Below are 14,707 nucleotides of genomic sequence, written 5' to 3' on the forward strand. Positions count from 1 at the left end.
TTAACAAAAAAACGAAGTCCAGATGACATGATTCAACCTTTTTTGTTACTATAATAATGCCTTTATACTACCTGACATAATACAATCATTTTAAAGTAGAGTCCATTTTGATTTCTATAGCTTTAAAAAAAAAAATCAACCTCAATTTAAATGTTGCTCTAACTATGTCAATGTCAGTCAATTAATTAATTTTGATCAATTCCTTCATGTTTAGTTGGTGCATGTGCTTTTTCAATATTTGAGTGTTTTTAAACTTTCGACACATAGAAACTAATTCAAACTGATCAAGAGAAAAAGTGTAATTTAAAGAAAGAAGCAGGCATTATAATACTGAATGAAACGAGTTTAATGGAATATAAAACGTATCCAGGTAGAGCAGGCAATTTTAACATAAAATTGGATTCACCACACTTACATTCCAGATATCTGAAATTGATTTATGACTAGACATATTCATTATTTAAAATACATTTAATTATATTTTGACTAGTCAAAATACTTATTTGAGATATCTCTAATTACATTCTGACTAATATACATGACGTCAGATTTACCATTAAGTTGTATGGAGGCTTCAATTCAAAATATCTTAAAATGAATTTTATCTAGTCAAAAATACAGATATATCTAAGTTAATTCTGACTAGTCATTATTTGCTTTCAAGATATCTCGCTTTTAGTCCTGACTAGTCATACTTACAATTAAATATATCTTAAATTACATCATTATTTAAGATATCTTATATTTCTTTTTAGATATCATATGTAAGGATTTGACCAGAGCAAATTAAATTGCAGAAATCTTGATAGCAAATAATGACTAGACAAAACTAACTTAGAGATATCTTGAATTGTTATTCTGACTAGTCAGAATGTAAATGCAGATATCTTAAATTAACATTGTGGATAGTCAAAATTTATAATTGTTCTTAGTCAAAATTCATGTAACTAGTCAGACAAATCCGATTTTATGTTAAAATGGCTTGCCATACACCCAGTTATGGATGACTGTCTCTTTAAGAGGCAGGAAATAGAAAGGAGGACCAGCGGAAGTGATTCCTTCAACCAACAACCAAAACATTTGTTCGCTATGGGAGACATTTTCTCTTCTAGCAGTTTGTGTGAATAGTCAGGGACGTGTATAAACGTCGTTTCCTCCGCCATGCTTCAGCTGAACGACACGGTGGAGCCGGAGAGTCCGGGGCCTGCGGTTCTCCACCCCGCACAGACCGAGGAGGGGGTCGAGGTCGCCTTCACGCCGCCGGAGGCCGCCGGGCGAAGCCTGGGACACGCAGCCTCCGTGGCCTGCTGCCCCCCACTGCAAACCCTCACGCCTTTTCACGTGCACAACCCCACGATGCAAGCTAAAGTAAAGGACTACTTCGTGTTCAGGGTACGTAAACGACACATACTGAACATGAACTTAGAGGATCGTGTCAGAGCTGGATTCTGTGAGGTGATGCTGATGATTGACAGCTGTGTGATGCTGATCTCAGCCAGGTACCATTGAACAGGCTGTGAGTGACATCCGGACTGTGGCTCTTCCATCTGAGGACGGAGAGGTGCTCAGTGTTTGGCTGCTGGCAGAGTGAGTATCATCATCATCATCATCATCATCGCTGCATTAGCAGCTGAAACACCAGCATGAACTGATAAAACTTGTGATTTGTTTTTGTGTTTTCTTCAGAGTTGACCACTGGAACAATGAGAAGGAGAGACTTGTGCTTATAACTGATAGGTGAGTAACTGAGGACATAAACCATTTTTATGATGCGCTGAGTGGTTAGTCATCCTTTAAGGCATATGTGTCAAACTCAAGGCCCGAGGGCCAAATGTGGCCCTCGTTGACATCATATCTGGCCCTCAAGATGATACGTGAAATGTAAAATACTTCTCTCACTTGAATTTTTTTCAGTAATCTTTGATTATGATGTCAGAAGCACAACAGCAAACATCAAATGAGACCAATCAAACTCTTGTAGAGGAACCTGTGACCAAGAAAAGACACTGGGTATCTAATTTGAGTTAATGTAGATGATGAAATTGGCCCTTAGTTTGAAACAGGGTTTAATTTTGGCCCCCTTTTGTAAATGAGTTTGACACCCCTGCTTTAAGGCAAGAGCTGGGGGTTCGAGTCCATCAGCAGTCACATGCCGAAGTGTCCCTGGGCAAGACACTGAACCCCTCATTGCCTCTGATGTGTGTCCCATCGGTGTATGACTGTGATAAAGCACTGATTATTCTTTGTAGAGATCTAGTAGAGTGCTGAATGAATGGGTGAATGAGGGCACAGATTGTGTTGTAAAGCACTTTGAATGTCTTGATATGGTTGAAAGGTGCTATACAAGTACAGTCCGTTTATCGTTTACCATTTATGACACTTTATGTTAATTGGTTTTGTGTGCAGGTCTCTGCTGGTGTGCAAATATGACTTCATTAACCTGCTGTGTCAACAAGTTCTCAGGATCTCCCTGAACGCTGTAGACACCATCTCTGTGGGAGAGTTTGAATTTCCACCAAAGTCCCTTAACAAGTAGGTCAAAGTGTTTTAAGAGTTTCAGTGGCAATTTATTATTTATAGCAATGATATTAAACAAGTCTGTCCCAACACTGTGAACACCAGCTTGATGTTGACTAGGTCTTCTTTGTTGGGAAGATTAGGCCTGTCGCAATAAACAATAAATCAATTAATCACATGATAAATGAAAATTATCGACCTCATTTTCATTTATTGGCTTTATTGTTTCTTCATGTCTCTCTTTCTATTGAAGTCACTGGATGACAAAAGGCTCACCTGGTGCTCCCTTTCGCTTTTCTCTTTAAAATCCATTTTAACCGTCCAAAATCGCGTTTTTGAATCGTCAAAAGCAGCTAAGCTGAGAAGCTAAGCTACGAGCTAAGCTAACAGGCCGAACTCAGGGAAAAAACCTCCGTCTTGTCGAAGCTCCAAAATTCCTGGTTGAAACCTGTGCTCTCGTGTAAAAAGTTGTTTTTTTTCTGCAAAAAGAAGCTGCAAACTTGTTTATTGATTTTTTTTTTTTTTATTAAAAGTTTTGTGTGAAAAATGCTATGTTAAAGAGCTCAAACCACAGAGCGACCGCCATTTTGAGAACCAAATAAAGGAAGGAGCGACAGCCCATGTCACGTCAAGGGGCCTCCTTCCCATTTTTCTTAGAGACACGCTGCTCGCTCCCTCACTATCCATCCTTCGGTTCAAACAGGTTTATACTGCCGTCCGGTGGTTGAAAACAGGTACTACATGCTAAACAAATTAACCAACATTTCTTCTTAAATTTGACATGAATTACTAATTATTGTCAAATTTCAAACAATATTATAATTTATCGCAATAATTTCTGAGACGATTAATCGCCCAGCAAAATTTGTTATCGTGACAGGCCTAGGGAAGATTACGCCTTTGAAGTTCTGCGGATTATATGGCGGTGAATTTGTGTTTTTGACTTGATGCAATCAGATTTAGTCAGATTATTCGTCATGTTTAAAGGCCAAGTGTGCGTCTCAGAGCGTTACTCTGTTTTACGTTCTGTCAGTGGTCATAATGCTGAAGCTGATCGGTGGAATATCCAAGGATCAAGAGTCATTTTCAATGTGCTGCTCTGGTGTGGAGTCTCAGTTTGAAACCAATAAATTCATATTATTTTCCATGTTAGGTTTTTTTCTTTTTATGTTAATTGTTTTATAATTATCTATTTAAACAAAATGGGGAAAAAAAGGGAACGTAAGCAATAAAATAAAGAATACGCAATTTAAATTTCTTTTGAGATGATCAAGGATTTAACAACTTCCTCGAAAATGAAACTGCTCTGTTGTTTTGCAGGAGAGAGGGTTATGGGATTCGTGTCCAGTGGGACAAACGCCCCCGGGCTTCCTTCTTAAACCGCTGGAATCCCTGGTCCACAGACATGCCCTACGCCACCTTCACCGAGCATCCCATGTCCCACGCTGATGAGAAGGTGGCCTCTCTCTGCCAGGTAGGATGTCTTTGACTAAATGTGCGTACACACATCTCTACAGTAACTTGAGCTTGAATTACAAGCAGAGAGACAATGAGCACCATTGGTGCAGCAGTTCTTTCATGCAGTAACAGCTCAAGCAGTCACGAGCCAACTGGAAACAATGGAGTGCTGTTTTTATTGTGGAAGTCCTCCTTTGAAACAAAGATAGTTATTCATGCACCTTTAATTTGTGGTTTTTATGCATTTGTGGGTAAATAGCTCAGAGTTCTGTTCTTTTTCTTATAGACATTTAGTGAAATTACTGGGAAAATATTTTCTTTCAGATTTGCCTGTTAACTCTACCGTATTTTCCGCCGTATACGTTTCTAGCGTGTAAGTTGCATCAGTCCAAAAATGTCTCATAAAGTGGAAAAAAACATAAATAAGTCACTTTGGCGTATAAGTCGCAGGACTGGCAAATCTATGCAAAAAATAGCAACTTATGAGGCAGAAAATATGGTACTCGTTTTATAAAGATGCATACAATATAATTTTTAATAGGTGTATAAAGAGCTCTTTTTATTTTGCTTTTATTTTCTTCCTTCTTCCCAAGTTGGACAACTTCAGAACCCAACTGGTGCAGGCAGTGAAAAAAGCCCACAAGGAGCAGCCCATCCCCGGTCGTGCCAACGGTGTCCTGATCCTGGAAAGACCCCTGCTCATCGAGACCTATCTGGGAATTATGTCTTTCATCAACAATGAAGCAAAGCTGGGCTACTCCATGACGCGTGGCAAAATCGGCTTCTGAATTGTTTTCCTTTAGAGATAAGGCCATGTTAACACAGCCGCGCTGCTTAAAGGAAAACTACATGACTTGTCCGTGCCTCCTCCTAACGTTCGTGTCCCCGACAGGTAAAAGGTGGGCAGCGCTGTACGAACTGTTGACTCGTTTGTCTCATTGTGCCCTCAGTTGCTTTCCAGCTGCAAACAGATGTGCCACAAACACTACACCTTATACAGAATAGTCGTGCAAAGTAAGTTGGAGATAAACTAACTTTAGATTTACAAAGATTATGTGACATTTGGAGCTTGAGTAACAAAATCATTTCTTTGTTGTTGGAAGGAAAAAAAGGCCAAAAAGCTCAGCCAGAAAAAAAAAGTGATTTCACCACATTAGATATAATTGTGCTTCACAGTTCTTACATAATATTTGAAATGAATGATTGCATTATTCCTCTGTTAGTCTCTAGAGGGGATCAACAGATGAAGTAATCATCACGAGTACAGAGGATTCATTTTCAGCATCAGTGGAACTTGTGCAGAGGAAACAAGTTTCATATTCAACCCATGGTTTGTTGACTTTGTTCATATTTATCTTTGCTTGTTAAAGGGAGCACTAGCTGCTGACGGAGCTGTGCAAGTCTTGAATTACCTCATCATTTCTTTATACTTTGCTTCCAGTGAGCCAGCTTTTCTCGTAATCTTTTAATGTGGTCTAGAACTTTTTTCTTCTCCAGGTTTTACGAAGAACTTTCACTTTTTCTAGACAAATTGCTGCTTTTTAGTTCATTTTGGTCCCTTAACACCGACCGTCAATCTTGCAAGCATGAAAAAGTTGTGAAACTTCTGTAAAAGTCCAGCGTGGTTTCACACATTACACAGTATTATACCGTGTCTTGCAGTACTTTACTAAGTTGCAAAGACACTATTTATTCTCATGTCTTTTAGTTCATCAGGGGAAGGAAAGCCAGGATAATTTTACAGGTTTGAATAAAACTTACTGCAAGTGATTTTCAAAGGACTGTTGTGTTCCTAAAAAGTGGTAGGCGGCACTAAAACACCATTTATCAGAAGATGCAAAGTAAAGTTTTTATCAGGACAAATCCCAGTAAAGGCCTGACATAAACTAATAGATGTATTATCCTACAGTTAATTCATTAACTATATTCTCATGAGAAACAAAAGTGCTAAAAATGCAACATGGGTTAAAAGAAGTTCTTTACCATGTTGTCTAGACAAAAACTAGTCATTCCTTGATTGTAGGAACTTTTTAAACCTGAAAGATTCACTGGGTCAGTGTTAAAGTGGCTTCATCATTTTTAAAGAATGTTTTTTTTTTAACTGTAATAAGTAAAAAACATAAAATATCCAAAGAAAAACTTTGCAAGACTTTTCCAAAGCATGCAGATGCAATGCTTGAGACCTTAGTGGAAAGCCCGGCTCATAATAAGCAAAGAGAATTTAAAAAATTGGGCTTGGCTCAAGACAAAGACTATAAACATGTTCTTTATAGTGGTAATTTGTAAACCATGTCGTTTTGTTTGACGATTTCCTCCATTACGTAATGGTCTGATACCCCAGAAGATCTTGGTGAAAAATTAATGCAACTGTGCAGAAATAAGTGACTTTACATTCCATAAGCTTACAGACAGGACGGGAGCGTTGGACATCACTGTCCAACCAAAAGTTACAAAGCTTGATGCCATGCAACACAAAGCAAAACCAAAAAGTCCCACAGCACAATGTTTTTTTTTTAATATTTGCATGTTCTTCACATGAATTTGCATGCCAGATGTTTTCTTTTTCTTTTTTGTAAAAAAAAACATCTTGTGTTTAGTTGTAAATAGTGATTATTTATCTGCACTTATTTTGATAAAATGAATGCACAAAAGCTTATTCAAAATGATTTAACGGCCAAGTCAGGGGTCTTTAGAAATGTCTAAAAACTTAATGTCTGCTCTTAATTTTTACAGCACAGCAGCCTCGGTGGAAAATAATAAATGCTTACTTGAACTTGAAAAAGCCTCGTGTTTTTGTAACTTTTTTTTTTAAACATCAAGTCACGCTTCTGAGTTTAGTAACTACGGTAAAATACAGAGTTTTCATTGACTTGAAGATTTAGATTAAAGAACACTTAAATAACGGAGCGTTATTTATGCAACAATTTTATTCATAATCACAACATTTCATAAAAAGTACAAAAAAAGTATAGACTAAAACTACAACGACGTTACAAATTCTGTAAACCTCACAGTGTTCTTCAGTACCTATTAAGAAATATTGATCAAACTTTCTTAGTAGGAATGTCAAGTTTTCTACATTTTGAGACGGATCATCCCACTCTGGAGGCACAAAGCTTGGTGAGTAGCTACAATCCAACATAAAAGATTTTCAGGAGTGTTTCTACTGGTCTTCATTTAAGCCCAAATGGAAGCCTTCATAAACCTGGACTATGACCAAAAGTCTCTTGGAATAAGAGTTGCACATTTTATTTTTCTTCCTGATCAGTATCCATGTAGCACAAACAAAGGTGCTCCTTTCCAAACAGGATCAGGGAGTCTCCACTGCAGTGCCACATCAGAGACTGGACTTGAAAACCATCTGGTGAGAGAAAAACAAGGACAACTGATCACAGTGCTTACACACAAATAGTTCAAGTACATTTTATTGTCATTCCACCATAAGGAGGAACAAAATTGTGTACACAGGGTCCCAGTTAAATCCAACAATAGCAAAAATATAAAGTGTAAAAAGAAACGGTAAATAAGAATCTAAGATATACACTAAACACTAATAATGCAAAACAATACAACAGCACGAGCATGAGTGTGAGCAGATGGGTACAAATGAATACAACAGGAGATCAGCAGCATGGATAATCAGCAGCACATATCGCCAATCAAAGTGGCGTTACAGTGAGTTTTTTTCACAGTGGTTAGAGATTTATGAGTGTTAACAGCTTCAGGGTAGAAGCTGTTCCTCAGTCTACACTTAACGCTCCACAACCTTCTGCCTGAGGGGAGTGGGGCAAAAAGTGCAAAAATATGTTAAAGGAGAAATCAAAAATGTATAGAGGTTAAATAGAACTGCTGGAGACGTGGATGTAGTGGGCACAATGAACATTATAGCATCTGCACATGAATCAAGTTAAAATAGGCAACATTCTGTATGTGGAACAAACGGAAAAATGTGCATTTCCACATTCAATTCAATTCAAAAATACTTTATTAATCCCAGAGGGAAATTATTTGTTGTTGTAACTCATTATCCTCATTTCATTAAGAGATGTTACAGATGCTGATGCTGTAGACAGGAAGGATCTCTTGTAAAGGTCCATTCCACAGTGGATCCTAAGAAACTGGATGCAGATGCTGTCTGATCTGTCCACCCAGACTTGGCTGGCCTCTCGGTTCCGCTCGGGCTGTAGGACCGCCTGAATGCTGGGCAGAACTCCTCCCAGAGCAATGGCCACTCCTCCCAGCAGTCTGCCAAGCTCCTTGTCACTGCGGACAGCCAACTGTAGGTGCCGAGGGACGATTCTGTCCTTCCGCTGTTACGAGCCGTGTTTCCTGCTAGTTCCAGGATCTCAGTGGTCAGGCACTCGAGCACAGCTGGCAGGTAGATGAGAATGCGTCCACAGAACATCCTTTTCAACTCACTTGAGATTTGGGGCTGTAGTTGAGATATTATTTGAGCTTTTGAGATGTTAATCAGCTGCTGTTGGTTGTAGAAAACAGCCTTGTTGCCATAGTTACGCATCATAACAAATGTCCAAAACTAAAAAAGTTTCAGTAAAAATCCTTCCAGCTGCATAGCATCTGATACCAGAGGAAACAACCATCCAAAAAATGTGATTTATATCCAGAAAAAGAGGAAATAAAGTTTCCAAAAGCAAAATCTCAAAATGAATGTAACAGAGCTGCTCCAACATGCAGCCACCTTGAGCGGCGCAATTCTAGAACACATGAACATGAGCACAATGTGAATAAAGTGCACAGACACGAGCACATCAGCTCCATACATTAATGGATTGAGATGCTATTTATGATATGACATCAAGCACAACCACCAGAAACATTCAGTCTGCCCAGGATTCCTTTGTTCTGCATGAAATGATTAAAACTAATAACTATTATTATCACTCAAGTTTGACCATATACCTTCAGCTGGGACTTGAACAGAAACACACCCTCCCGGGGACCAGAGGTAGAGTTTGCTGTTGCCCGTGCACAGAGCCAGCCGGGGGCGCCGGGGGTCCCACTGAAAGCAGCGTACAGCTGAGGTCTGCTCCAGCACAGCCTCCAAGCTCATCTTCTGCATGTTCCACACCCACACAGCAGTGGCCATGCTGTCTACAGTGACAGAAAAGCATGTTCAACGTTATTCAGACTTTAAAAACTGTTAAATCTTGCACTAAAACCAGTTAACACAAAAGTTAATGTTTACGACTAACAATGTAGATGCTATAAATGTATTTTATACAGGTGTGAAAATCCACCATAAAACTAAAAACATTTAATATTTACCATTTTTGGTAGCGAGATAGTGACTGTCTGAGCTGAATGCTAAAACACAGACGCCTATCTTGGGATTAGCTCTGTCTGGTTCTGGTTTGACCACAGGAACTTGAACAGGCAGAGCAGCGATCTCATCTAGATGAAGAAGTTCAGCAACAGAAAAACAAGGTTACTTGCCTCAAGAGGTCAGGTAAATACTGATTTCAAAACAAAAACTGGCGGCATACATTTGCTCTGGGTGTTGAAAAGCGTAGAGCCCATTGTAATGTCGTGCAGCGACAGTTCATCACTGGGCACAGCCGGCCGTCTTTCCACTTCCTTATACACAGTCTGAACAGCAAAAGAGTTAAACTGTGACGTTACAAAACATTTGAGCTTCACCGTGAGGGCTGAGAATTACTCACAGCTTTTGTGTTGTCTATGGTTGCAGGGTGTTCAAACTGGACAATTTTCCTCCATGTAATATGGTTAAGAATACGCACCTGACATGAAGATGTGAAAACCTATAGTTTAGTTTGCATTATTATGAAAACTGATGCTCATATTTAACAAACGAAAAACTAATATACTGTATAAGACTTAAGTATTTAATACTTTCTCATCATAGCTGCCAATAGCCAGGAACTGGCTGCTGGGGCTCCAGGACACAGTCTTCACACCCAGTGACCACTCATAAGCACTGTAGGTTGACAGCAGCCGGCCATCCAGAGAGTACAGCAAAACCTTGTACTGAGGAGAAGATACACATTTATTAAACAAAGATACTGTAGCTGGTGCTAAAACATTTGTTTTCAAGTATATCCTTAAAAGGTTGCTCTGATATTGCAAATCTCTCTCAGCATTTGGAATCACACAAAAACAGTATTTTTTTTCCAACCCACACATGACCCCCTTTACACTTTAACCAGCACATTGATTTCATGTTTTATCAAACACCTGTTATTGTGAAACTTGGACATTTTCCCTGAGCAGATCAATAAGTTGTTGTATTTATCTCGTATCTTTGCTAACATACATTACACATTTTTATTACGCAAAATGTCATATTTGTACACACCAAAAATGCATTTAAATCTAAACTATTAAGGTAATTCTACAAAATATAGTTTATTAAACTTGTTTTTTATGTTGTATTTCTGCTGACATGTATGATACATTTGACTTCCAGTACTCGTGATATTCAATAAAAATAAGAGTCAAAAAGAAAGATTTGTCATTCAGGTGAATGTAAAAAAAAATGCACAGATTTCACAAAGCATATTTTTTGCATCATAACTTTTGGTGTTAAAGTGAGATTAGATTGAGCGTGAAGTTCATATTCTTCTAAAGGAAAGAAATAGTGATTGTGTCTTCAGCTGGTAAACGCTTATTGTTGGCTAACCTCTAGACAGCTGTCCCACACTGCCAGCACACAGCCGTTGGGAGACCACTCCAGTCCTGCGAGGTCCTGCGTTTCAGTCTCAAAATGCTGTGAAATAAAACGAGATTTTAAGTCCAAATAAATCACATACATAATAATAATAATAATAATAATAATAATAATGAAATTAATTTGTAACGCACTTTTCATTAACAAAAATCTCAAAGTGCTACAGAGTGCAACTAAAATCAACGATAAAATCAACTAAAATCTGTGATAAAATCTAAAATCAGTGATAAAATCAATGACAAAATCTACTAAAATCTGTGATAAAATCAACTAAAGTCAAAGATAAAATCAACTAAAATCTGTGATAAAATCAACTAAAAACAATGATACAATCAACTAAAATCAGTGATAAAATCAACTAAAAACTGTGATAAAATCAACTAAAATCAGTGATAAAATCAATGACAAAATCAACTAAAATCTGTAATAAAATCATCTAAAGTTAAAGATAAAATCAACTAAAATCAACTAAAATCAATGATAAAATCAACTAAAATCTGTGATAAAATCAACTAAAATCTGTGATAAAATCAATGACAAAATCAACTAAAATCTGTGATAAAATCAACTAAAATCTGTGATAAAATCAATTAAAAACAATGATACAATCAACTAAAATCAGTGATAAAATCAACTAAAATCTGTGATAAAATCAACTAAAGTCAAAGATAAAATCAACTAAAATCAGTGATAAAATCAACTAAAAACAATGATACAATCAACTAAAATCAATGATACAATCAACTAAAATCAACGATACAATCAACTAAAATCAATGATACAATCAACTAAAATCAGTGATACAATCATGTGTTGGCAGAATAGGCTTGCTTAAAAAGAAAAGTCTTTAAGCCTTTTTTAAAGTCAGTCAATGAGTGTGGAGCTCTCAGATATTCAGGGAGGGAGTTCCAGAGGCGGGGGGCAACCACACAGAATGCCCGATCTCCCATGGTCCTTAATTTAGTTTGTGGAAGGTGGAGGAGATGACTGTTCTGTGATTGTAGGGACCGGGTGGATGAATATGGAGCAAGAAGGTCCTTCAGATAATCTGGTGAATTTCCATCCATAACCATTTGATGGAAAAGTGACACTGTAAATATTTTTTAAAACATTTGCTTAAAACTTTAGAGTGTTTCAGATGGTAGTTTAACTCTTGCATGTGAACTTCTCTCTGATTTTACCAGTTGATAAAGGTTTTACAGTGGTTGATACTGGCAACAAATAACTCCACAGAACCCCTTTTCTAAACATCCAAAGAATCTATTTAAGGAACTGGAACAAGATGTGTCAAATTTTTCTTTTTACCTTTGTTTATCTTTTTCTTTCTTCAACATTAGCTCATTTAAATACTGTATATTAAAAAAATAATTAAAGGGAAAAGAAATTAACTTACCCTGAGTAAATGCCAGTCATCACAAACAAATATACTAATATAGTCTTTGCAGTCACGACGTTCAGCCAAGGCCATATAGCACCCATCTCTGCTGAAGTCTATACCTGTGTATGAAAAAAACAATTTACAATAAAGCCAGATTGAACAAACACTCCCAATTTTCATTTAAAAATCTATTAAGACTTCCCTCAGTGAAAGGTTTAATATTTTACATACAAGTTGATGTGACACCAAAGTTCATGCTCAATAATCCAGGCACACATCCATCAATGTTCAGTCAGGTCATCTGGATGGTTTCTGTTCATGCCGAGACGTTTTGTCCTTCATCCAAAGGACTTCTTCAGTCCAAGGATCCACAAACAAACGAGTCCCACAAGCACCAACTCCCATAGTGGGAAAAAAAACAACAGTTTGCTGGTGATAAGATGGTTTCTGGGGCCCACTCTCTCCTCTGTCAACTCCTCTAAGGCAATCATGCCAAAGTGGTTCAAAACACCAAAGTTCATGCTCAGTAATCCAGGTACAAATCCATCAATGTTTAGTCAGGTCATCTGGATGATTTATTTTATTTTTCTTTGCTGATGTGACAGAAAAATTGAACTATTCGGTTGACACCAGAAACACACACACTCACAAACACACACACACACACAGCATAACCATGTGATTATACATGGGGCAGGTTTATAACATCTTTGTATAAATTAAGCTTCGATGTGTCTTTATCATGTCAAACCACTCCAGAAACATTTTAGAGATGAGTGTTTCACTTGACTGAGTTTAAAGTGCATGTGGCGCACATTAGACAAGTCCATCCATCCATTTTCTTTACCCGCTTCTTCCTTTTCGGGTTGCAGGAGTCACTGGTGCCCATATCCAGCAGTCACTGTGCGAGAGGCGGGGGACACCCTGGACAGGTCTCCAGTCCATTCCGGGGACACATAGAGACAAACAACCATTCACTCTCTCACTCACACCTAGGGACAATTTAGAGTTACCAATCAGCCTAACATGCATGTTTTTGGTCTGTGGGAGGAAACCGGAGTACCCGGAGAAAACCCACGCATGCACGGAGAGAACATGCAAACTCCACCCAGAAAGGCCCCGGGTTGGGATTCAATCCGGCAACCTTTTTGCTGAGAGGCAGCAGTTCTACCAACTGCACCACCACATTAGACATGTTTCCATTTTAATTTAGTTGCTCATCTTCCACTCAAACCCCAGCAATCAGACCATAAACAGATTTTCTGATATAGTACTGTAGTGAACCTAACCTGATGTCAAATCTGACCAGATGGACAGAAACTGTTATTTCATTGATCTGCATCCAGAAATACAGTTTGACCCATCCGGAGACTTTCTTTCTTGAATTAATCAAGTAGAAAAGACAATTCTCTATGATCATTACTATTTTACAAATGTTTTGATAATCAAATTGTGTTAGTTCAAACAATGTTTACAGGTTGAAGAGAACTACTCATTTTTATTTACATAAACAGTAAGTAATGATTTTTATTCCTCATTCAAAGAAGAAATCAGGGTAATATGCATTTCTTGATTTTTCTGTCTTCAATGAGCAAGTTTGTAAGTGTGTTAAAGTTCAGGTTTCGGTCAACTAAAAAGTTTACTGAAAAGAAATGTCATGTTTAACTTTTACAGAAGATACAGGAGAGTTTGACTCCACGAAGTCTGGTTTTCTCCAATAATCTTTCTGTCTGTTTTAAACAATCTTAATCTCTATCCTTGAATTTTCATAACACCTTACATCACAAACCACACCTCTGTTCTGGTCCATCCACCAATTAGAAAGCTCTCAAATGAACCGGAAGTCGACCCATTTAAATGTGGCAACTTCCCAGTTCAACAGTCTCGGATGCAGCTCATGGAGAAGTGTCAAAAAAAGGTCTGATGTCTGTGTCGAGTCTCGGTCGAAGAGAGACGCGACGAGATGAAAAGAACTTAAAGGAGTAGAGCTCTGAAGGAGTTCAGAGTTCTTGAATCCAGAATGCAGGGACGATTTTGGGAATTATAACTTCTGTTTGGATAACCTCGCATGACTCTCGAGGTATTTTAGCTGTTCTCAACGGAGACGCTGGAAGTGGCTGGAAGTAGGACTTCACGCCGAACTGATCTATCTTCAGGAAGGTAAAGTCGACCTTCACCAAAAGTGTACCGTTGGCCAAGCTGAGATCTGAAGGAGCGTGCCCGTTCTGGCCAAACAGATAAATTCCCTCACACATCTCTCTGTAAGATAAATCTCCATTTTCCATCTTTAAACTCTCCTTTCTCCTAAAATCATCACAGATATTTTTAGAAATGTCTGGAGCAAAGTTTCTCAATCACCGCCGTGTGATTGATGTCTGTTTCTGCTGAAAAGTGAGGACAATCACCGTATTGTTACCACTTCCTGTGAAACTAGCCATGTTATTGTTTTCATATTTTGCCAAATTAATGTAAATGTTTGATGTTAAACTTTGATTCTGCAAATAAATGACCGCATTCATTTTGATGGGTCAAAGATAAATAACGTCTCTCGTTACATTTCTGTTAAATTCAATGCACGACATTTACACAGTCAGAAAAATGAAGAACCCGTGAAATGTATGTATATATCCTGCATATGTCATACTACA

The 14,707-nt window shown here is 38.0% G+C and overlaps 2 protein-coding genes across 2 annotated transcripts in view; one reads left to right on the forward strand and one right to left on the reverse strand.

Moving 5' to 3' along the window:
- Positions 1-1,042: 1,042 nt before the first annotated feature.
- tprg1l (tumor protein p63 regulated 1-like) lies at positions 1,043-4,809 on the forward strand. The gene is made up of 6 exons (XM_037684273.1): positions 1,043-1,392; positions 1,496-1,587; positions 1,687-1,737; positions 2,407-2,532; positions 3,838-3,991; positions 4,569-4,809. Exons 1-6 carry the CDS (start codon positions 1,162-1,164, stop codon positions 4,761-4,763), a joined length of 849 nt encoding a protein of 282 aa, XP_037540201.1. The 5' UTR covers positions 1,043-1,161; the 3' UTR covers positions 4,764-4,809.
- A 2,414-nt stretch (positions 4,810-7,223) lies between these two features.
- Positions 7,224-14,707, reverse strand: part of wrap73 (WD repeat containing, antisense to TP73) — a 21,271-nt gene continuing 13,787 nt past the window's right edge. Inside the window, exons 5-12 of the mRNA XM_037684276.1 lie at positions 12,075-12,178; positions 10,634-10,720; positions 9,847-9,981; positions 9,657-9,734; positions 9,480-9,582; positions 9,262-9,387; positions 8,896-9,087; positions 7,224-7,336 (exon numbers count right to left, since the gene is read on the reverse strand). Coding sequence (XP_037540204.1) covers positions 7,224-7,336; positions 8,896-9,087; positions 9,262-9,387; positions 9,480-9,582; positions 9,657-9,734; positions 9,847-9,981; positions 10,634-10,720; positions 12,075-12,178 — 938 coding nt within the window. The remainder of the gene's footprint in view (positions 7,337-8,895; positions 9,088-9,261; positions 9,388-9,479; positions 9,583-9,656; positions 9,735-9,846; positions 9,982-10,633; positions 10,721-12,074; positions 12,179-14,707) is intronic.

This window comes from Nematolebias whitei, chromosome 11 (genome assembly GCF_014905685.2).
Source record: "Nematolebias whitei isolate Nwh7 chromosome 11, NemWhi1, whole genome shotgun sequence".
NCBI classification, from domain to species: domain Eukaryota; kingdom Metazoa; phylum Chordata; class Actinopteri; order Cyprinodontiformes; family Rivulidae; genus Nematolebias; species Nematolebias whitei.